We start from the raw sequence: 23,496 nt of genomic DNA, 5'->3' as shown, positions 1-23,496 counted from the left end.
AAGGAGAGAGGTTGAAGTGATGATGTGAGTCTGGTTGTTACACAGACCTGTGCAGACCTGAAGCAGGTAAGATTTTGTTGCAGACGGATGGTAACCCTGCAGCTGCCCAAGCAGATACACAGATGGTTCATGCTTCTAGTTTTGTCCTGATGCAGCTCAGACTGGGTTAACTGTATTCCCTCTTTTGTGAGCAGGAATAACTGAGCCACATGCCAGGAATACGCACACCTGGGTCCTGCAGCTGCAGGTTTCCCATGGCTGGGAGCAGAGCTGTAAGATGAGCCAGGTCTTCCTTTGCCAGTCCTGTGTCAGCAAGGAGCAAGTCTGCAGATCTTTTTGGAATTAATTGGGAATATGGTTGGAGTTTTTTCTGGATCTCACAGCAATGCTGCAGCAGGATGCAGAGCATTGCCTTTAACTCTGTTTCCCCTGAGGGGGCTGGGAATTGAGCCAGAATAGGAGAGAGTGATGTCCGTGACACTGAGGCTTAGAAGAGGTGAGTGAGCTTAAAGCAGAGATGTACTGCTGATCTCTGACTGACTGCATGAAGGATTGGTTGTCTTGGATGCAGTAAGGCTTGGGAAGCATTCTAGGATAGCAGGATTTTTATGACAACTTTTATTGTTACTTAATTGAACAACGGCTGGAAGCTACTCCTAGCTAACAACCACAGCTTAATTCAGATACAGTCTGAATTTAGTGCCTGGGATGTATTTGAGAGTGGTGATGGGATGGGCCACAAAATAAAAGCATGTGGGTGTCACAGACAAAGAAGGTTTTGGTGTCTTGCTGCAGCCACTATCTTCATATGGCGCTGTCAGCTCTTCAGATCTTATGCCTTGCCTCTGACTTTTTGAGTCCCTCTTGCCTCTTCCCTCTAATAACTCTTTTCCATCCTTGTTTAGGGATGTTGCACATTTGTAGAGTCACAGGCTCTGTGTGTTTTGAGGTTGTCTTTTAATTCTGGGGAGTGCTGTTCCTCTCCTCTGCAGGGTTGCTTCCTTGGGCAATGAGCAGTAGATCCTGCCCTTACAGAGCATTCAGCTAATTAGTATTCTTCTTGTTTGTGTGGCCACTGCTCCCAGCTCCCTGCGGAGCAGTCAGGCTTGCTCTGGACTGCAAATTATTATCTCAGGGGTTTCTGGTGGCATTTGGTATTTGTATTTGTCAAGTGTTTTGATGGGCAGGAAGTTATTTTCAAAATGTTCCAAGGAAAAAGAAAAAGTAGGTCTTGCTTGTGATGGAAGCGGCCTTCGCTTTGGAATGTCCTATTTGTCCACTGTTTGCAGGGCAGCCTGTGCTCCAGGAGGCACCTCTGGGGCTCCAGTTCTGGGCAGCCTCCATTTAGCTGTTGGGGAAAGTGTCTCCTGAAGGCTACTCATCTCCCTGGAACCAGGCTTGGGTTCAGCCCTTCCCAGACTGAACAGTTCCTCTGTGTTTTTGATGTGCTTGGCTGAGCTGTTCAGGCAGAGCTGAAGTCTTCTGGGGGATAATGAAGGATTGTCCACTGAGTGCGAGTTTGACGTAGGTGCTTCTAAAAGCCCTGGAATTCATCCCTGGGAGTGGAAGTTACTTGTGGAGCAGGTGGCTCGGGAGATACTGTCAAGAAAGGTAATGAACTCTTCCATTGTGTTTCCCACTGCAGTACCCTCACTTCTTGAAGAGAGAAGGCAACAAGCTTCAGATCATGCTGCAGCGGCGGAAGAGGTACAAGAACCGAACCATTTTAGGCTACAAGACTCTGGCTGTGGGGTCTATCAACATGGCTGAGGTGAGCTGCACTTGACGTGGTCTCTGTTTACACAGGTGGATGTTTTCCCTTCTCTTCAAACTTATTTTTATCATTTTCCTCATTGAGAAGTACCTGGCAGGATTTCATATAGCTGTCGTAATAGCTGTAATCAATATTCACAGAGCAATATTTTAAACGGGTTTTACTACTGAGTAATAATATTGAGCGTTTTCTGCATCGTATCTTGAGAGCTAAAGCTTTCACAAGGCTAGCTTATGACCTTGTGAGGGTTTTGTTATTGTTTTGTGGCTCTTTTTAGAGTTAGGGGTCCAGATCAAAAGTGCAGAACAAGACAGATAGGGTCACTTGGGCAAGCCTTTGAACCCTGAGAAATAGTAAAGTTAAAGCAAAGTTTTCTGTGCTTCTCAGTGCAACAGTATGACAGCTCAGCATTAAGTAATTCCTCCCATTTTGCTTAAAACACCTTTTGCCATTCTCATGGCTGTTGGTAATGTAGGTGGAGTTCTATTCATGAGAAGTAAATGATAAAGTTAATTCTGGAATCAAGTAGGGATAAATTATTCACTAAGGCTTTCTGAATGGTGTAGCTCCATGCTTCATTATTTCGTGCTCTGCTTAATGTCTGCTGTTTCTGTTTGAGTATTTAGGGGTGGGCTTAGCAGTAGCAAGTCCAGCTTAATCCCAATATTTTTCATCAGACTGCATTTTGTCAACAAATCATTTTTATCCAAAATAAGCTGGCGTTATGTTGTGGTGAGTTACTACTATACTAAATAATTCATTATAAAGACTACTTCTCTTCTGTGAGTTCAGCTTCCCTCAGTCTTGCAGTAAATGGTGAATTCCTCATTTGAATTGGTCAAGTTTGTGGTGTTGCAGCTAACATTTTTCCTGTACTGTTTGATTTGTTGAAGAACTAGAAATTAAATACTGCTGTAAGGCAGAAAACATGTGGGCCCATTAATTAGAACCATCAGGGAACTTCTAAGTGTTGGGCATTTGCTGCTGCATGTGGTTTTTCTTATGTCTGTTTGTAATGTCAGCTGACTGAGATCAGAAGGTCAAAAATGTTCAAAGGTGCACCATGTTAGGAAATAGTTACTCTCCAGCTCATCTGGAATATTTATGAAATTGAAGTCTTAAGGAAAACAAATTTTACAAGCTCCCCCCCTTCCCTTTGCAGTTTATAGGATAATGACCCCTGAACTGCACTGACTCATTCCTTAAAAAAAAGAAAAAAAAGAAGTTCTTGTGTCTGTTGAAACAAAGCAGCGAATTGGAGTTGAGGGTCTGAGCAGAGTTTCAGGGCAAGGGCATGTGTTCCTCATCAGCTCAGGTCTGTTTAGAGCCACGTGAGGAGCTGACAAAGCAGCCTGGTGTATGTTGGAAAGCTGAGGTGCAAGAGAGGGGATATGCTTGCTGACTCTGGTGGGGCAAGAGCAGAACAGAAGACTTAACATTCTGGGGAGAGCCCTGTGAGTGGCAAAGGAAGGAGGAACCTGCACTGAAATGTCCCTTTGCCTCCACCACTGTCTTGTTTTTCGTGACCTACTGCTTCATTATACTGGGGTAACCAGTTCCTCTGAGATTCATGGACTGGCTCTTTGGAGCAGGGATTTTTGCTTTAGGAAGCACTTTACGTCTGTATCTCACAAAGAATTTTTGCCTTTACTGGCTCTTCTGCAGGGCTTTAAGACAAAATTATGTTCCTTAATTAGGTGTTCATAAGGTGGGTGACTTGATAATTCAAATCAGTACTGTGCCATGGAAGCCTATACATGGTAATGAGGTAGTCAAGTACTGTGCTTCAGGGATGACCTAATCACCTGTTAAGCTCAGAATGTTTTTTCTTTCCTTCCATCACTTTCATTAGTAGTCAGATATAATCTCAACTAACACTGTATTGCCTGCAAGTGGCTCCTGCAGTTGCAGGGTCTTGGCTGCTTCTGTTCTTGGAAATGTGGAGTAACTGTGTTAACATAAATAACTCTTGTAGTATGCAAATGATGCAAGTGTAAATACATTTAAATGCAGATTTGTACAGCTTAATTTCTGTCCCAGGTCATGCAGCACCCAACAGAAGGTGGCCAGGTTCTGAGCCTTTTCAGCAACATCAAAGAGGCTGCAGTGAAGGTAGCAGAAATCTGGATCTTCTCCTTGTCCAGTCAGCCAATCGACCATGAAGACAGCACCATGCAGGCCAGCCAGAAAATCAAGTCTACAGGTAAGAGTTACAACCACATGCTCTGAGGACCAGTGTCTTCCAGAACCAGCTGCAGTTAAACCCCACCTGAGTTTAGATGCTTCCTGGGACAAATGAGAGCTGGTTTGCACAAGTTGCTGTGTCTGTAACTGATCAATGCAAAGAAAACCCACTTTGCAAATTAGTTGCTGTGTAAGCAGGGAGTGTGACAGGAGTGGGGGATCGAGTTGTCAAAGCTTCTCCTGCCTACCAGACCAGGCCTGAGCCATCCAGCAAGGGTTAGCTGTGTTCTCACCAACCCTCTACCAGCATTACTGGTGGGTGTGTTGAGAACCTGTAGCTTCTCACCTGGATAAGTGTTGTATTCAGGAGATGCACATTTAAGCTCCTCTTCCATCTTCTTTTTCTTTTGAGTATTCTACAATAAATCTCGTTAGCTTTAGATGAGACCTGCAAACCTGCAACATGTTTTGCTATGGATGATGGCCTGGTTTAATGAGTGTAGATGGCCTGGTTTACTGAGTGTAAATCCGTGGTGTTGTGCACTATATAGGGAAGACACTGGGTTTCTGCTTGTGATCATCTTTTTACATGGCACCAGCTTCTGCTCACTGCTGCAAGAGTGAACTGTTGAAGGTAGTTCACGCAGGTGCTTGTGTGTTGTTGCCTGAGTCCAGGCAGCTCACCTGAAGTGTCATTTCAGTAAAGGATTTAGACTCTCCTGTCATGTTTTACTTGCTCCTTTAAGCCAGTTATGCCCATGTTAGGAGGAAAAAGTAATTTCACCTGTGGAGAAACCTCTTTACTTGCTGCTGTCTACTAGGTGATCCTTTCCAGGGTAAATTGAGGTGATGTGTCAAGGAGCCTTATCTATGTGCTGGTCATTCCTTCTTGCTGGAAATGTTTCTCCTTGTTCCTTACCTCCAGACAGTTCCCATCTCACTGGTTCTAGCACAGATAGATGCCTGCTAGTTTATCTTCTCCTTGTGTACCTCCTTTCTTGATTTGTGACTTGACCTTTTCTGCTCCTGAGATGAGACCATGTCCTCACCTTAAAGGAGTTTCACAGGATCTCTCCCTTCTTTCCTTCCCTTTCAGACAACTATTCTGAGGAAGAGTACGAGAGCTTCTCTTCTGAGCAGGAGGCCAGTGATGATGCCGTACAGGGCCAGGTACTGTTTAGGGCATGGTTTCTCCCTGTGAGCTCAGTAGAGCAGGTACACTCTCAGCTCATGCTTGAAACTAAAAGTCTGTTTCTTTAGCTAAGCCATGCCAGTGTGAGACTGTAACCAAGTGTTTAGCTGTGGTGGAGAAAGCCTGCACAACAGCCCATTTCTTCTACCATGCTGTGATTTATCTGTTCACATGTTTGGACATGATCTCCCTCAAAAAACATTAGTATCCTTGTGTTTCTCTGCTTAATGGTTAAGGCATGACTCTATTGCTTCTATAGTAGTGATTGGATTCAAAGAGCCCAACTGGATCCCCAGCTGTAGTTAAAGGGCCAGTGGGGTCTAAGGCAGTCTTTAGCTTTTAATACCTTTTGCAAAATAGGTCCTTACAAAGAACTCACTGGTTAGATGCGAGATGCTTTTGAGTTTGGGTCTTATTTGCCTTCAGACTCTGGCATCACCTGCCTTCCACCTCTTGGAGGGTACCGAGAGAGGAACCCACCAAAATGTGGGGTTATGACTGTCCTTGTTCCTTGAATGTAAAACTAGGGCTGTTTTGCTTCTCCAGGCTGTTATTCCTGTGTCTGCAGACCTGGAATAACTGCCTTTTCCTTCTACCATCGTAACTGCAATTAAGGCAAATGCTGAATGCCTGGAAGACAGGGCAGCGGGTTCATCTTCATAGAAGGAACATTTTTAGTGCTTAAATGCTCATGTGTCACAGAATCATAAGGTAACACAGGAATCCTCTTTCTGTTCAGGATTTGGATGATGATGAGTACGAGCTGGGGAAGCCCAAGAAGCAGCGGAGATCGATAGTAAGAACGACGTCCATAACCAGGGTCGGTGGAAATTAGTTATACTAACACTGACGGGGTTTGGCCAGGATGTGCAGTGCATGTGGCTTGTGGGAGCAGCAGTACTAGACATGCTGCCCCGCAGAGAGCTCGGGGGCACTGTCACAGCATGCAAAGAGCTAGGAAAAGCAGCCAGTTCAGGGAGTGGGACCATCCAAGGTTGTGTGCATGTGCTGTCTTCAGTGTCCTTTGGCTGCAAAGTTAAGGAGCTCTAAAAATCATGCAAGTGTATGAACTTCCAGTCCCATTGAAGAAACCAGTGCAGGATCCATGCTCATGTAAGTCCTGAAAGTAGCTGTAACTGAAGGAAAGCTCTTCTATTTGGTCTCTGCATGGGAGAGGCCAGCAGGAGGGTTTCAAAATGAAGCAGCTTAGTCAAGGCCTGGAGTTTGACAGATGAACATGAGGTGTTGCATGTGGTGCTGAGGCAAAACAAATAGCTGGATATTATATATATATAGAAGCTTTGGAAGGATGCATGCAGCTATCCACCCGCTCAAACAAGCACAAGTGTGCCTGCAATGCTGCACTTGTATGGAGCAGGGCCTTGTGCTTGACCAGTCCATAATACAGCTTTCTGCTTGCACCAGTGTTTGTGCATGTCAGTGATGACAATAACTCGGAATCAGCGAGATGCATTAGGTTTGGTTTTGGTCTTAGGAGTAAGTTTGGAGATCATTCTACCACCTCTAAGGCTATTTCTGAAATGCATGGTTTGATAAAGTTTGAAATAAACCCTGTTTTGACCTGAATCTGACACTATAAAGATCCTTTCTGTGAGACCAGGAGTGTGCTAGTTCATATCCTTGGTTTCTTTAGTATTGTTTTGAAGTGTCAGTGACCAGCCAGGACAAAATTCACCACTTGGTTATTAAGGAACCAACTCATAATAGGAAAGTCTTTCTGGCCCTGATCTCTGAACTGATACTGAATCTCCAGTGTGTGCAACTGGTGCAAACCCGGGTTTGGTGCTGCTACGTAAGTTAATATCAGTGCAGCTCCAAACCAAATCTCCTTGCTGTCAAACCATTCAGGCCAGCAAACAGCTCTTGTCATGTCACCTTAGCTACTGCATTTTGTGTCCTCCCTCCACAGACTGACCAGCTGGTCCAAGGTGATCTGTGTGATGGATGATTTTGCTTGATGCCCTGAGCCAGAGGAAAACCCTCACTATCATGAGAGTATCTTGGCCTCACAGGTGCATTGGAGACAGAAATAGGGCAGTCTTTGAAGAGTCTGGGGCATTTATTCCACCTAAACTTCAGCTGTCTAGGAGGTGGCTGCAGCTCACAGGATGTGAGTTCAGAAGTAAAGGGCTAATTTTGAAGATATAGTTTTGTATGAACTGTCTGAGGCCAGACTGGGAGCGAGCAGTTGGACTTGCAAGAAGAGCTCACGTGAGATACAGGAGAGCCAGCAAGTGAACAACTTTCTTCACTTAAATGTGTCCTGGTACCAGCCACTTTCTACTCCCTTTCCTTCTGACACAGGGATGCCACTTCAGAAGCTCTGTACCAGCACTCAAACCTAGGCCCTTCTCATCTTCCTTTTATTCACACTGTGCGTATTGGGTTGGTCAGTGACAGGCAGAGAAGGGCTGGGCAGCTCATGGCAAATCTCAGCTGTTTCATCCTGCAAAAGAGGGGCTCTTAGGGGCAAGCAAACACAAAAGAAACGCAGTGGTTTGGCTTGTGTTGTTTTAGACTTGGTCCTTGCTGTGTCTAGGATCTGGGTCTGTGACTTGGGAAGCATTTTTGTGATAGGGACAAGAGCTAAGGACAAGCCCCACAGCTTTTCTCCAGTGCTACTACTCAAATAAATGAACCTGCCAGGATGAACTGCGAGCTCCTGCAAAAAAACCAAACCCATACTTTGGTGGTAAAAGACATAGTTGTTCTTTGGGTCAGTGGGTGGATGCCTGTGTTGGCTCACCCTTGTTAAGAATCAGAAAAGCTGACAGCCAAATGTTTCCCAAAAATCTGTCGAACAGGTATAGGAGGTGATCTGGCAGATAAAATGATTTGTTATCCCCTGTGTGTCCAACCAAGAGCAATGTGCCATCTGTCAGGGCCAGAAGACTTATATTGCTTGGTGGAGTGGGACCTAGGTTGTGGTAATGCAGGAATGAAATTGTCATAGGTGTGGAAAAGCTGATTTCAATGTAAGAAGAGCAGAGATGTAGTCTGTGGTCCCAGGAGTTGTTTGATTTGAGGCAGCAGCTAGAGCACCAGTGTGAGATGTGTCTGGGCTTCTTGCAGACTGAGAGAAAACAGTTCGCTTAATGCTTTACTTATGTAAAAGTGTCTTTAACTTACAGCAACAAAACTTCAAACAGAAGGTTGTGGCATTGCTGAAGAGGTTTAAAGTGTCTGATGAGGTAAGTAATTAATTCTGTAAGCCTTCCTGTCTTCTGTGTTGCCCTCTGCTTGGAACATCTTGCTTTAGTCTTCAGAAACACTCTCCCATTTTCCCATAGTTTCCCTCATTTTGTTTTTAAGTCTGCAGTGGATGTGACCTTTCCTTACACTCTGGCCTTGCATGGAGGCTTGAGGGCCAGCTTCTAAATGTCAGCAAACATTTTCTAGATCAAGTTTTATCAAAAGCAGATTTTGGCAGCCATCTGTGTACCCATTAGTTTTGCAGACTGCTTTGAAATTATCTTTGACCCTTTCAAAGGCAAATAGTCTATGGTGTATATTGCTTATGAAGTTAAATCCCAGCCTATTTGATCATCTCACTAGAACAACCAGGCAAGACATGTAAAACTTGGACAGGGAGCACAGATCCCCAGGAGTCAGCTGTTTGGTCATAGCTGAAAATGATGAAACAGATCCAGAACCCCTGTGTAACATTAAGTGTCTAATATAAAAACAGTTAACAACTCAGTTGGCTGTTTGGCCGTGTGTTGATTTTGTGGCTTGTGGGAAAGAGTGAGTAACTCCTCGTGCTTCCTTATGCTTTCAAATAGTCCTGTTAGCTTTGCTGTTCTTCCCAAGTTAGCTCAGCAGAGTCAGCACCCATAGCTAAGGGCTCAGACAGCTGAGCTGCTGCTTTTCCAGAGCTGCCACTCAAAAAGCAAGCTCTGAACTGAGCACAGCTCCCTGCTTACTCCGGAGGATGTGCAAAGCAACCAAGAAAGTTTAATGTGAGGTGTCTGTTCTGCCTTGTGTGTGGGTGGCAGTGGATCCTCGTCCAGGTTTCAGGCACCTCTTGTGGACATTTTTGGGTATCAAATGAGAAGTTGTCAGGGCAGCTTTTTCAGTAAAACCCAAGACAGGTTACGCTGTTGGGAATACTGGAATTTTGTAGTGGTTCTAGGAAAACTGGGACTCCCTTGTGACCTTTTTAAAGCATTGTTTATAGAATGGGGTTGAATAATGGTCATAACCTGTAGTTAAATGGCTTGCTCATGGATGCCTAGTCCAATATGAAACTCCTGCTTAACCAGACATTGACAAGCTTGATCCAAAACATGCATTTCTCATACACTTAATGTTCCTGTCAGATATGGTATCCAAGCACCAGGAATAGAATCTTACTCCCAGGACCGTGTACTGCAGTCCTGGGGAGAGTACAGGTGATGTGGGATCGATCTGTCTCCTGACAGGCTCAGTGATACCTGTTTCTGTCCTGTGTGTAGGTTCTGGATTCAGAGCAGGACCCAGCAGAGCACGTTCCAGAGGTGGAGGAGGATTTGGACCTTCTGTATGACACACTGGATATAGAGAACCCCAGTGACAGCGGGCCAGAAATGGAGGATGATGACAGTGTCTTGAGCACTCCAAAGCCAAAGTTAAAGTAAGTGTGAGGCAGCTTATGCTGGGCCAGAGAGAGACCATGCACAGTGTCAGCACAGATCAGATGTTGGTTTCATACCCACACCTCCATTCTGGTTTTCCCCCTTGTTGGAGCCCTAGTGTGTGTTGTGAGAATGGGAATGACTGCTTGTGAGCTTGGGATAGTGTGTGTGGGGTCTGACTTCTCCTCAGTGTCAACTCTTCCTTGTTCCCTTTGCAGATGTTATGCTGCCCTGCCACCTGAGCACAGGGGTAGGAACTGCTGACAGGCAGACAGAGTTTTGAGGAAGTGGTAGAAACAGATAGGAAATGTGTGCTAAGGTAGAAGATGGTGTTGTTGGAAGCTGCAGAAGTAGTGGCAGGGATGGGCAAGGCAGACTGTCTTTCTGGAAAGGACGGTAATACCCTGTGTGGAAAGACAGTCTTTGCAAGGATTAAGGAAACAGAACTGCAGAAAACAAATTAATTCCTCAGGGCCCAAGGCACTGACTGCAGCACACGTAGATACACTCAAGCCTGTTCTGAAAGGGCTTTTGTGAGCACTGATGTGTGGGTCAGTCACAGCACTGTAGAGCTGAGCTGGGGATCGCTGGCTCAGGGTCTTGAGCAGATACAGAACCCTGAGCTAACAGGGTTCTGTTCACATCCCTGCCCTGTGTCACATCTCTGCCCAATAAAGACTGGAGACATGAGACTGTTTGAGCTGCACTCATGCTTCTGACTGGTGTGTGGTTGCGTGCTCAGGCCTTCACTGTTGTGATGGTTCTGAAACAAAGCACTGGGGTGCTGACCGCTGCAGTTGGTCAGTACAGCACCTGCTAAATGCTGGCTAATTATCAGGTGTACTAATATACTCATTAATGTAGAATAACCTAGTTGATCTGAGAATAAATTCTGAGTCTGGAGTGACTTGTTCCCTATCAGTGAGCCAGAAGATATCAAGAATAGATTGGAGCAGCAGTGACAAGTGATGGGGTTGGTGGCTTACAAAGGTTTGGAGCTTGACCCAGGATATCACCAGTTGGTAGGCCCTACCTTGAAGGGATTTGAAAGTAGATGTGTTGTGGTAAGCAGCAGTTTGAAACAAGCAAAAATGTTTTACTGTACACACTGAGAGTTCATATCCTGTTCCCTGGAGCCAAGGAGCTAACTGTTCTGGGATATGTGATTACTGGAATAATGCTGGAATTGGAACTTTACTGTGTCTGGTCCTGGAGAGACGCTTTGTGGTTTGCTGCATCCAGTTCTTGAGTTCATATCTTGAAGAGGATGTGATAAATGCTGATGGCTTGTAGGCAGATTTTTCCTGCAACAAAAAAAATCAGTTCCTTAAATTGTAATTGAGTCTTGTAGCCTGGTGTGATGAGCTGCCTCTTATGTGGAAGCACAATCTGATTGTGTGTGTGCTACCTTATCTTATTGAGCAAATGTGTAATTGGAGCCTAGGGCTGAGAGCCAAATCCAGATGCAAGCTGGAAATAAAATGCATATTAGCACCAAGAGTCACTTACCCACAGGAGCAGAGTACGGGGGGGGTGGGAGGGGAGGCAGTAATTCTAGTTGCTGTATTTCAGTCAGAAGCTAGACCCTGTCTGGAATGTTGTGTAGTTCAGCATTTGCTACGTGAAACAAGATGGTCATTGTGAAACTTTGCACCTGGTGCTTGGGGTAGTAAGGACACAAATGCTTGTGTGGGGTCAATGTGCATTCTGTTCTGCTGTGGGAATATGCTGGACCACATGCCCACCCTGGATCTTATGGAAGCAAAAGCTGCTGTTTACTGTGTAGAGTGAGGGTGTGCAGGCATTCTTAATAAGAGCTTTATAAAAATAGTCTCCTGTGTGACAGTCAGACACTGTCAGGGCTAGACAGGAATCCTTGGACTTTTTGGCTTCTCTTACTGTCTTGGAGATCTTCCTCTCCTTTCAAAATTAGCCTATAAATTTTACTGGAATCACTGGGGAGCAGTAAGACCCCCCTGGGAACAGTCATGTTGCTTTGCTGTGAATGTGGTGGACTTCTGTGGTGCTTTTGATAATAAGGAAGTAATTTTTCTTTTCTTATTCAGACCTTATTTTGAAGGACTGTCACACTCCAGCTCTCAGACAGAAATTGGTAGCATCCATAGCATCAGGAGCCAGAGAGAGCCATCAAGTCCTGTAAGTCACGTTTCAAGAGTTACCTGTCTGCAGGTAGTATAGCAGACCTGCACTAGCTCTATTTGCATGTGTAAATTAAAGCACCCTCTCTGACCTCCTCCAAAGACTTGGATGCAGAGATATGAATTCTCTGCTAAGGAAACACGATTGGTTGTTGGTTTTCCTTGGGGGGTTGGGGCGTTTTTTTGTTTGGTTGGTTTGGGTTTTTTGTTTTCTTTTCTTTTTTAATGCAAATACTGTATTAACTTAAGGATACATCTTCAGGTTATATATTAAACACTTGCTAATGGTATGATTAGTTTCAGATTCTCAGGTGAAGTGACTGCCAGGGTGAGAGGTGTTGCCTGGGAGTTTTAGGGACTTTTTGGCACTGTTTGGAGGAGGCTTTACCTTACTGATTTTGGCATATTTTTCATGGTGGCTGAGAGTGAACACTGAGAGGCAGCTCAGCCCTTTTTCCATCCCCTTGTGGATGGGCATATTGGCTGCATAAAGGGTCAGTCCCATTCCAGGGCACTTCCTTGCCTCTACTGTGTATTGTGCACGAGCTCAGCCACATCCCACACTAATATGTTTGGTCCTGGTGTGGCCAGGAAGCGCTCCTGTTCATCCTGCAGAGCTGTGCCACGTTTAAACGGAGAAGTCTGTCTCTTGAGTAGCCTGATCCAGAGAGTGTGGCTGGAAACTGTGCTCGTGCTAAACCTCCTGATGATTTTTCTCCTCTCAAGCAGGTAGAAGTGCCTGAAAAGACAAAGAGTCTTGGAACCAAACATACAGGAGACAGTATTTCTGACACTGTCCCTTACGTAAGTTGAAAATGCATTTGCTGATGTTCCTCCTGTCAGTTTGGGTGTCATCTGGGAGCTGCATGCTCTGCCATATTTCTGTCTGTCCATGTAGTTGCACGTACAACACAACTTCCATGGGTAACATCAGCTGCAGTGAAGATAATGCTGAGCTCTCCTCCTGACCTTAGTTGTTGGAGGTTCTTGTCTTTCAGCTTTTTGCAACTAAAATGCTCTACATGGCCTTCTTTTCAAAGCCTTTCTCTTGGTTTGAGGAAGGCTGGCCCAAGGTATACCACTGAGCATGTGTACCATCCTGAAAAGGGTTCTCAGGCCTGTTCCATGCTATTGGACAGAAGTATTACTTCAAACTGAATTGCAGAAATCAAGCTGTTCCTCGGCTAAAAACCCCAAAGCTCAAGTTGCTCTGCTGGGGACACAGTGTGTAACATTTATCCCATGTCTTTCTCTCTCTGCTAGTTCATTTGGGTAAGCTGAATTAATCTGCATTGCATGAGGAGTCATGTCCCTGGCTTTTAGCTGGGAGAGGGCCTGTTCCAAATAGCATCCTACCTTTGCTACCTCAAGCTCCCTTGTGAGGCAGAGCTGGGAAGTGGTAACCCCAGATAGCCCATATTGGCTTCTCCCTTTTGGCAGTGAGTAGCATGTCTGGAGGAGGCAGGCTCAATGTGCCCCAGCCAGAGCAAAGCTCTCCAGGTGAGAAGAGGGGAGGGTTTGTTCCTGGTAACTCTGTTCCCTGTGTTTTTGCAGGAGTCTAACCAGCAAGCTGAGGTCCAGGAGGCTGAACTCCCCACACCAGATGTGTTTGTTGAGAAGCTCCCACCCAGCGGGAAGATCACTAAGACAGAGTCCCTCATCATCCCATCCACCAGGTAGAGAGAGGGGGGACAGCATTGTGCCTGCTGCAGGGCTGCTCAGGAGGTCAGGGACAGCGTGCTAGGGTTTGGTCATGATGCCACTGACTGCAAGGACACCCTCCTTGTGTTTGGGCATTTGAATGATGGGTCTTGAGCACCTGGTAAAGGAATGCTCAGAGCCCCGAAGGGCAGCACTGCTCTGAGGCTGCTTTGGTCTCCTGTGTTGTACCTGCTCCATGACCAAGGAAGTTTTATAGAACTCTGGAGCTGCTTGCTTAAAGATACTGTTGCTAAGTCAATATCTGATGCTGATTTTGGCCTGAAAGGTGGTTGGTTGTCAAGTCTAACCTTTAAACCTTCCCAAATAGGATAGTGAATGTGGGTGTCAGCAATCCAACAGTATAGTTTCTCTAGTTTGCAAGTAAATAGTTGTTCTTTTGGAGGTATTTCTGTGCTGCTTGGGAGTGCATGACTGCAGTTTGCACGGCTGGATCCTCTTATGCTGGTGTAGCAATAGCAGAGCAGTGGTGTGGGTCTAAGCATGGGCTGTGGAAGTCTTCCTGGGACTTCTGGGAACGTGCTTTGTAGCTGAACCTTGCACTCTGCCCTATCAGAAGCAGAATTAACAGGTCTCAAGCTAACTCAGATCTACGTGCACAATTCCCCAGTGCCTTCACTCGCATTATTGAGATTGCCAGACTGTGAGATCTGGGATTTGGGAGGTGGGTCTCACTCACATACGAGCCAGCTCTGGAATGTAAGCACATCTCTCTAGCAGGTCTGAAGGGAAGCAGACGGGACGTCGGGGAAGAAGCACATCTCTGAAGGAGAGGCAGCCAGTGAGGCCACAGAACGAGAGAGCCAACAGCCTGGACAATGAGCGCTCTCCAGACACCCGGCACCACTTACAGGTGTGAAAAAGATTACTATGTCTCCAGCCACCCATAGTTTTTCCTCTTTTCCAACTATCTCCCATGGTCCTTTTCATTCTGGTCTGAGTTCTGTCCCTGCTGGAAAGGAACTGGGCCCTGTAGCTTCAGGAAGGAGGGAATTTATGTCTTGGCTAAAACTGCATCTTTCATCTAATCTGCTGGGATTTGCCAGCTTGTTGTTTTGTCAGCCAGCCATAAACTGAAAACACTGGAACAGATTGTTAGAATGAGAAATGAATAGGAACGTGTTGAGGAATTACTCCTTTGAACTAAGGCAGATTGCTAGGGATTGCAGTAGGGGACTGACTTGTGCACAGCATATGTGCCATGCTTTTATTAGCTGCAGGACTCACTTATTTCCCTCTTTGGAGGAGACTGTTCCTGGCTTTTATGAGTCCTAAATTGTTGGGCACTATTAGTTGGTATAAAGTGATGTAAGTTAAAGTGCATGGCAGAAGAAGTAATGGCCAACCAGTCCAAAGTGGCTAATATTGAAGAAGCTGCTGTGTGTCAGTCCCATGTGCTGCTAGTGTGCCTTTCCTGATGGGATCACTGGCCAGCCATGCATCTACAGCCACCTCTCATGAATTGCAAGAGCTGGAGGTGGTGGCTTGATGGTTACAGGTGACATCTTATACTGTTCTCTTCTCCATGTCTTTATTTCCAGATCCCCAGGAAAACAGTGTATGACCAACTAAATCACATCCTGGTTTCCGACGACCAGCTGCCAGAAAACATTATTCTTGTCAATACATCTGACTGGCAAGGCCAGGTAAAGGCAGGAGACGTTACCTGAAGCACAGTTCTCCTGCGCTGTTCCTCCTCAGGAATGGACAGGCCTTGAGCTCTACCACTAACCAAGTAGGTTCTGTTGCTTGGTTGGAAGAGCAGTGGTGGTGCGTGGGGGCTGGCAACCTACTGAGTGCTTAGTGCCTACAGGTTGGATTTCATTTGACCTGGAGATGCTGTGGGTCTTGTAAAGCTTTTGCCACCTAAATGTTTCCACAGAGGTGTTTTCTCTTCTATAAAATGCCATTCCTTCTGGTTAGCAGCACACTGGGAATGTCTTGACCTTTGCACTTAAGAGCCTGCTTCTAAACTGTGGTAGAATGGAACAAAAGCAGCAGGGAGGTCTGACCTGTGGTTTAGGCTGAGATTTCTAAATGCAGGTGGTGAACACAGGAGAAAATATTTTGGGTCAGCTTCGTAGCTGTGCACATGCACTCATGATTCCTGACTGCAGGTCTGTCACCCCATCCTTTCTGAGTGATAGTTTTGTTAAGGAGAACCCTGAGCAGTACATTTTTTTGCTGGCAACAAGGGGTGATTTGTTACAGGTTTGGAACACATTTTTCTCCTTTTGGAGCCTTATTCTGAGAAAGCAATAAATTATGTATGGCAGAGGACCAGTAAACATCTGCTGGGTGACTGTCGCCTGGAGAACTTGTGCCAGGCATTTGGAGTTACACTGTCTGGTTTGGCTTTCTGGAAGAACTAGGGTCTCAATGTGTGAGAGAGCAAAAATACCAGCTGAACTACTCGTTCCAGCTTCTCTATACTTGGAAGACAGAGAAATGCCTTCTAGAGATGAACAGAAAGCATTGTAGGTCGTCTTCCAGTGGTTCTGGCAGCTTGTGCCTTCAGTGTCAGATGCCATGCACTTAGCAATGGCTGGGTTGTATAGATTGGCAGTACAGAATTTGAAAGTGTGAGATAATTGCTAAGTGCCATAATTATGTCCATGTGTACCCAAGCTTTGTGTTGTTCCCCATTAGCTGCATGGAGGGGAAACAGTCCCTCATGAGGAACATGTATGTTAATAGCACCCATCCCTTTTTTCAGTGCTCAAAGGTGGGCAGAACATTGCATTTGTTTAAAACCTTTTGAAATCTGGGAGAGATGCAACTGCAGTTCTAGAAGCAGGCAGGTAGACAGTATCTGCTTTTACCCAGTGCTGTCTGCTAGGTGAACAGCCTTCTGCTGGAGCCCTGCCCTCTGTGGCCATAAAAACTGTGCTGTTCCGGAGTTGTTGTTGCTATGTTTGGGATATGGTCTTGTTATCTGTCAAGAAGGTGTTTCCATTTTTCTAGAGGAAAAGCTTTCCTTTGGCTGCTGCACAAGGACAAGGTGTTTGAGAAACAGCTATATCACTTACAAATCAGACACAGGGAGAGAGCCCAAGTTTGGGTATGAGAAGACCTGGGAGGTTGGGGGAGGCACATTTTCTTCTTGTGACAAACTGTACCAAAAAAGGACTATAAAATATTCTGTTCTCTCCTCAGTACCTATCAGATGTCTTGCAAAAGCATACATTGCCAGTGGTCTGTACATGCTCCTCTGCTGATATTCAGGCAGCTTTCAGCACTATTGTCTCCAGGATACAGAGATAGTAAGTTCTCACCTTGCTTGTGTTGTTTGTCTCAGCTCTAAAAGCCTCTCAGTTCCTGTGCCCCAGGGCCCAGGGAGTTTATTTCTCAACTACTGGATGAAGCTTCTGCCTTTCAGTACTTCTTCCAACCTGCTCTCCTGAGGTCAGAATTGTGTGGCTCTTTAGCCCTCACCAACCCTGCAAAGTTGTTCATGTTCTGCCATGTGTGGGGGGATGCAAGTCACCCACACCAGTGATTATAAAAGGTTGTGCTTTGGAGGCTGCCTCATAGCTCAGATATATGCAGCAGTAAAGCATGAAAAACTAATAAGTGTTTTTTAAATAGTTCTTGCTTCCTCCTCCAAGTAATTCCCAAATTAATTCCTCAAGGCACTCCTTAGTTATCTGCTGATAGCTGTGGGTACCTGAGAGTGTTCTCTGACCCAGCAGTTAGTAGCAGTAGGGTACATCCTAACCTAGATAGTTGAATCCAGCCCTTTAGATGATCCAAATGTGTGAAAGAAGAAGCAAGGAGACCAATTAAGAAACTACTGAAGAAATGTTGTATTTTATTAATAATGTTTTAAGCTGCTGATTATCATTGTGATACTGCCGTTTGTATTGAAGGAACTCTCTTCTGCCATAATTGTTATTAACCTTTTTTTTTTTTTTTTTTGTTACTTGGTCTGAAATACGTGGTTGAAACACGATTACAAATATGTTTCCTCTTTTTCTGTCTAGCTGTAACTGCAATTCACAGCCTCCAAACCCAATTAAAATTGCAGTGGCAGGAGCCCAGAATTACCTCAGTGCTGTATTGAGGCTCTTTGTAGAGCAGCTGTCTCACAAAACTCCCGACTGGCTCGGCTACATGAGATTTTTGATCATCCCTCTAGGTAAATAAGGAACAGTTTTTCTTCATAGAAAGATGAATGGGTTAAATGTGCTGTGTTTGCTCAGTAGAAGGCTTTCTGGAAGCTTCGGCTATAGGTATATGTCTGTTAAATGAGGCAAACTGTTGTATTATTGTGTAATGCTGGTGTTGCTGCTCTTGCGTGAGTGAATTTCGTCTTTACATTCTTGATGCCAAAGTCTGCTTTGTAAACCTTTTATTTGAAGCAAGGGGTTAAGTACTTCTTCCTCATACAGAGAGATTCCTATATATCTTTTTATCATGGTACAATAAATGCACAGAATAATGTCCTAGAAGCTCTTTCCCTGGCCAAAATGTTAAATTCATTGGGCACCATGTTTCCCAAAGCGATAACTGTTCTGGCCTCCATGAGCCTGACTCCAAAAATGTTAGTGGAGAAGGGGTTGAAAATTTTTTAAAGGCTCTGAAACTGCTGAGGATTTTAATTATTCAGATTACATTCATCTTTTGACCTTTCCTTTACGTGCTGTTCTCCTCAGGATTTTCCCTCAGTTTTTCTGCACCTTATCTCTGCCTTTTAAGCAGCTTAACAAGCCTGCCTGGCTGGAAAGTTACCCAGCTTCAGTCGCCTGTGTTGAAGGAAATAGAATGGACTGATAACAACATTAAGGGTCTTGTTCTAGTCAGAAACCTAAGGAATGTTGTAGTGGCAATGCCTGGGAAGCCAGACAGTCACTGATGCTGTGGGCAGGGACCTCTGGGCAGTGCTGGTGTGGTAAGGGTGTGAGGCCAGGAGCTGGGCTAGTCCTAGTCTTGGCTTGTGTGAACAGAGCACTTGGGCGATGTAGGCAGCAGAAAACTTTGAAAAGCCTTTTTCTCGATGTTTTCCAATCTTCTAGGATTGGGACCAGGTGATGGCAACTCCTGTGGGAATCAGAGGCTGGTGGCCCAGCACCATGAACAGTGGAGTTAGGCTGCTGATTCAGTGGTAGGATTTGCAGAAGTCAAATGAAAAAGGCAGAAGAGAGTTGGATCCTTCTGTAAGGAAAGGCATTTAGTTTCCAAAGTGGTTGGCAGGAAGAGAAGAGAGAGTCCTTTTGGGACTAAAAACAAAAAAAATATTTTCTGCAAGGTTTCAATGTGCTTTGAATGAGAATCTGCGCGACTGAGACTTTGATCCTCACTTGCTGACTGTCTCCTGGCCTCAGAAAAAGAGTTTTCTGTCCTGCAGTCATTAATGATTTGAAAAACGTTCTCTCTTTGGAAGTGAAACACAAGATTCAGCTAGTGTGGCTTTGGGTTGGCTTTTTAATCATAAAACTTTTTTTTGTAATTTAAAAAAAAAAGAAAAAATTAACAAAGAACTTTGATAATGAAAGTGCTTCAGAACTCTGAATCCTTTTTAAATGTACTTCAAATATAGAAACTTCTCTAACAGGACCTTTTCCGTAGAAGTCTGCAGTGTTTCCTGATCGAATCAAGAGCTTATTTCTGGCCAGCCTTCTGGCAGTTCGTTAAAGTGATTGAGGAGCAACCTCTCATTTCTGACAATTGAAAAAGCACCAAAGACAGAATGGTGACCGTGCCATAAATGTCTTAAAGGAAAAGCCTCTGTGCTGCTATCAATACTTTTGAACTAGGGATGGTGGAATTTTTCCTAAGGTGGTTTTACCTTCTGAATCCACAACTACACTCTGCAATGACAGTGGTTTATTAATAATGAGAAATGCTTAGTGTCTGTAAGCAGCTGTACTGGGAGATTCAGTCCTGCTTCATGCTGCTGATTCTATGGCTGGAAGATTCTTTTGATGTCCAAAGCACTGTATAAACAACTGAAAAGGGGCAGGTAAAATAAAATAAGAAGTTGGGGGCTATTTTGGCTGTTTGGGGTATCTTAACATTTTATTTAGCTCCTGTGGATAGAACTTCTTGGGAGACCTCCTGTTTTTTAGTTGTCTCTAACTGCATCTACCACGTGCAGTGTGTTTTCCCAGCATGTGGGAAGGCTTCTCCAGTGCATGGGGCAGAGCTGTTCTCTGTGTGCACTGCTTAAAAGTTCACTGCAAAAGAAATGATGGGTGTGAAAGTAGCCAGGAGGGGCCGGGAAAGGATTTAGGCCTCAGTCTTTAATGACAATGAGGGGAGCTCAGAGAGACCTGCTGCTTGAACCTTTCCTGGAGGTCTGGAAATTAGCATTTTTTTTTTTCCTGAAAATTAGCAGATTTTTTCCACAATAGTCTTTACTGGAGCACAGTTAGTATAGTTAAACAACTGGAGTCGCCTTGAGAGAATTTGTAAGGTTACCAGTTACCAGCTGGTGACTCAACTGTTGCAGCCTCTGGAAGTGTGAGATGTGGGAAGGGAAGATGTGAGAATTTTGTATGCAGGAAAGATGAAAATAATCCGATTAGTAGGAACATTACAATGACTGATTGTAAATGTACAGGATTCATGCTGAGCACGACTGCCATGTGGTGACTGGGAAGTGTGATCCTGGCACACCTTTTCTCTGATGTTGAAAGACTGGAGAGGTAGTTGCAAGAGGGTGCTGTCTGTTTTAGGGACATAGGTGGCCTAAAATGAAAATTTGCCACCTCCCGGGGCAGAGTTTGTCACTTAAACACCTTCCCTTCCTGCTCAGTGTAAGTATAAAGTCAGATCTCCATCCAGAGCTGGAGGCTGAACACACAAAGCTTCTGCAAGGAGGTCTTTCCATGCTCACAGAGGAGCTGAGCCATGAGGCTTAGCTAGAGCAAGCAGGGACCTGATGCATATGCCAACATTCACTGGGGGCTGTAATCCTTGGACTCTGTCTTCTGTCTTTAATTGCAGCACATTTATTGAGCTTATAGCCCTTTTCCACCGATTAAACAAGCCTCTGTGGGTTGTTTTTCCTGGTTGAGGGCAATTGCCTCTTAGTATTGCAAAACACCTGTGGTGTGTGAATGGTGTTGGGAAGAAGAGGTCTGGCTCCTCCTGGCAGAGGTGACCTAGCCATGGTGTGTGTGGTGCAGGAAGGGCTGTTTGGGAAAGCCCCTTGCAAAGCTGAGAGACTGAGATGGAGAGTCATAGGGCCTCTGTGTCTTCCAAGTCATTTATTTCCTCAACAGTTTCCCAGTCCTGTTTTCTTTGGCCTTCTAAAATTTAATTTGTTGGGGTGAGGGGGGAAATGTCAACTGAAAGATATCAGTGTGTTGAAGCAGTCTCTGCTGGGAAGTCTCTTTGTATGCTCTTGTAGAGATAAGCTGCACTAAATTACTTGGTTATAATTGAAGAAGTTTATTTCTGGGATGTCTAGTGTAATTTTGATTTTGGAGTTTAATTCCTTACAAATAAAAATCATGCTTGTGTGAAGTGCTGGGAAGAACAACTGTCCTGTTTTCCTTTCTTCCTTAGGCTCTCATCCAGTGGCCAAGTATCTGGGGTCTGTAGATTATAGATACAACAACTTCTTCCAAGATCTAGCCTGGAGAGATCTATTCAACAAACTTGAAGCACAGACCACTGGTAAGACCATGTGTCTGTGTCTGGCCTGTGTGGGATGAAAAGTTTGAATGAGTAATTTTAGCAAAGGTCAAGTAAATACAAGAGGAAGCAAACAAATGTTTCTGTTCCTCTTTTCTCCTCACTCCACCACATTCCCATTTCAGATCTGACCTTTGTAAGCCCTTCACGTGGCGGTTTGCAAAGAGTTGTTGGCTCCCAGAGGCACTAACTAGCTGCCTCTGAGTCATGCTGTTCTTACCTGGCTCTCAGCTTTGTTCTTTGATGCAGACGTCTCTCTGCCAAGTTCAGTACATTGCTTTCCTTCAGAAACTGTACAGCCTAAAGATTTGGAAAACTGGAAAGTCCAGGAGGATTAACTTCTCTTAGTTGTGTGTGAGAATGTTCTGAAGTCTGCTGGCAGGACCTTTCTTGTTAAAGAATTTTGTTCTTCACCGGTGTGGTAGCAAGTGGGAGCTGCCCTAGGTCAAATCAACAAATTCCTGTTCTGATCTGAGACTGTTCTAGGCCAGGTTAAAGCCTTACTCTGTGTTAAAGTATTCATTTGCTTAAAATATTAATGCTTATGGTTTTTTCATCGATTTCAAGAATGGAAAGAAACAGAAGAGAGGGGGATTTGCATCTGGCATTTAGGGCTACATGAAAGCTTCAGATTTGATGCTGTAATGGCAGCATAGCCCATAGGGGGGAAATTTCACTAGAAGGAAAAAGCTTTGGAGTTTGTGGAGCACTGTGAGTTGTGAGGAGGTTGCAGTGTGGTTCTCCCTGTTGGAATTGCAGTGCCTGAGACTCCCAGGATGCTCCTGGAAGTCCTTTAGCCATGAGAGGAAGAGAGACCTCTTTGCAGGTAAATCTGCTTTTTTCAGCAGATGGGAAGGTGGCTGGACAAGGCCCTGGGCACCCTGTTCTGAAGGTGAAGTTAGTCCTGCTTGAGCAGGAGACTGGACTAGAAAGAGAGTCTACACATTTCCTTAATCCTAAGATTGTAGAAGAACAGGTGTATGGAACTGGTTTCTTTTAATTCCTTACTGCACTTGAAAATGCAGACAAATTTACAAAATGTAAATTTTGCAGACAAAAATGTAAATACAGACTTGATTTTTGTGTCTAGGTTAGGAATGCTTCATAATACAGTACAAATCCAGCCCGAGAGCCACAGGTGTTCCTTAGTGAGATGTCATATGGTGGTTTTATGCTGCAACCCTTATTTATTTTTGCATTATTGTTCAGTGCAGATCTTGTACATTCTGTGTTTTCATCTGTGCAGTGGGAACTGCACAGAAACCCTGTGATGGCATAAGAAGATCTGGCAGAGAATTGTAGCTCTTAATTAGTTCACTGTTCAAATACAAAGAGTTGGGTTAAAATGCCTGTTTATGAGGTATGGAAGTGCCTGGTGAAGGTCACTTGCATTCCTGTGATCTCACATTGAGGCTCTTCGCTGGAAACCAAAGAAATATTGAAGGTGTTTAGGAAATGTCTTCCTGTCAACTTGAATCAAGCCCAGTCTCACCTATCTGGAGCATTGCTGCCATAGATGTGATCTTTGTGCTTTTCCTATCCTTGCATGTCTCTCAGTCTTCTCAGTGAACTCAGCAAGGCCATGAGGTCATTAGGAATTCAGGTCACTGAATGCTGGTGTGAGCAGAGCAGCTCACCTGGGAGAGGTGGCCAGGCACTTTCTTCAGCAGATATCTGCAGTAAAGGTGTGGAAAAAGCCTTAATCTGACTCTGGGCAGGTACATGTTTTCAAAAAAAGCTTTTAACCACTATAAAATACCCATGACACTTCAGTCAGTAACGCTGTGTGCAGATGTCTGTGCTTATGTACTTAGTGTTCCTTCCCAGTGTTTTCACCTTAATGCTCTCGTAGGATGTTTGCTTTTGGTTGGACAGCTTTACTGTGCTCTGGAGTAAGCAGAGCTTCCTGGGGGAGATGCAGTTCAAATGCAGATGGCAGAGCACCATCAGCAGGTGGGAGGACAGTGGTGCTGGTGGTTGGAAAAGTCACTTAAATGCTTTTCTTTGTTCTCTTGCAGTTCCAGAGGCGCCCGATGTCGTCTCCCGGATAACCCAGTACATAGCAGGGGCAAACTGTGCACACCAGTTGCCCATTGCTGAAGCCATGCTGACATACAAACAGAAAAGGTATGCCACTGCTGTCATACTGGCTCCCAGGGTGAGCAGCTGGTTGAAAACAGAGTGCTTTTCTCA

At 44.8% G+C, this 23,496-nt stretch overlaps 1 protein-coding gene across 8 annotated transcripts in view; it reads left to right on the top strand.

The window, feature by feature from the left end:
- The window catches only part of PACS2 (phosphofurin acidic cluster sorting protein 2), a 78,417-nt gene that overhangs the window by 31,747 nt on the left and 23,174 nt on the right, over positions 1 to 23,496 (top strand). Inside the window, exons 4-18 of one of the 8 annotated variants that reach the window (XM_017815777.1) lie at positions 1,646 to 1,771; positions 3,815 to 3,977; positions 5,055 to 5,128; positions 5,890 to 5,946; positions 8,303 to 8,362; positions 9,626 to 9,783; positions 11,851 to 11,941; positions 12,673 to 12,747; positions 13,498 to 13,619; positions 14,383 to 14,515; positions 15,204 to 15,308; positions 16,819 to 16,925; positions 17,646 to 17,800; positions 21,175 to 21,285; positions 23,322 to 23,430. In XM_017815777.1, coding sequence (XP_017671266.1) covers positions 1,646 to 1,771; positions 3,815 to 3,977; positions 5,055 to 5,128; positions 5,890 to 5,946; positions 8,303 to 8,362; positions 9,626 to 9,783; positions 11,851 to 11,941; positions 12,673 to 12,747; positions 13,498 to 13,619; positions 14,383 to 14,515; positions 15,204 to 15,308; positions 16,819 to 16,925; positions 17,646 to 17,800; positions 21,175 to 21,285; positions 23,322 to 23,430 — 1,646 coding nt within the window. Of the gene's footprint in view, positions 1 to 1,645; positions 1,772 to 3,814; positions 3,978 to 5,054; positions 5,129 to 5,889; positions 5,971 to 8,302; positions 8,363 to 9,625; positions 9,784 to 11,850; positions 11,942 to 12,669; positions 12,748 to 13,497; positions 13,620 to 14,379; positions 14,516 to 15,203; positions 15,309 to 16,818; positions 16,926 to 17,645; positions 17,801 to 21,174; positions 21,286 to 23,321; positions 23,431 to 23,496 lie in introns of all 8 variants that reach the window. The other 7 variants (XM_017815774.1, XM_017815773.1, XM_017815772.1 and 4 more) reach the window with 7 other exon arrangements.

The sequence above is a fragment of the Lepidothrix coronata genome, unplaced genomic scaffold (assembly GCF_001604755.1).
Source record: "Lepidothrix coronata isolate B3197 unplaced genomic scaffold, Lepidothrix_coronata-1.0 Scaffold52, whole genome shotgun sequence".
NCBI lineage: Eukaryota > Metazoa > Chordata > Aves > Passeriformes > Pipridae > Lepidothrix > Lepidothrix coronata.
Note: the sequence above shows the minus strand (reverse complement) of the source record. Positions and strands in the feature narration are given on the sequence as shown.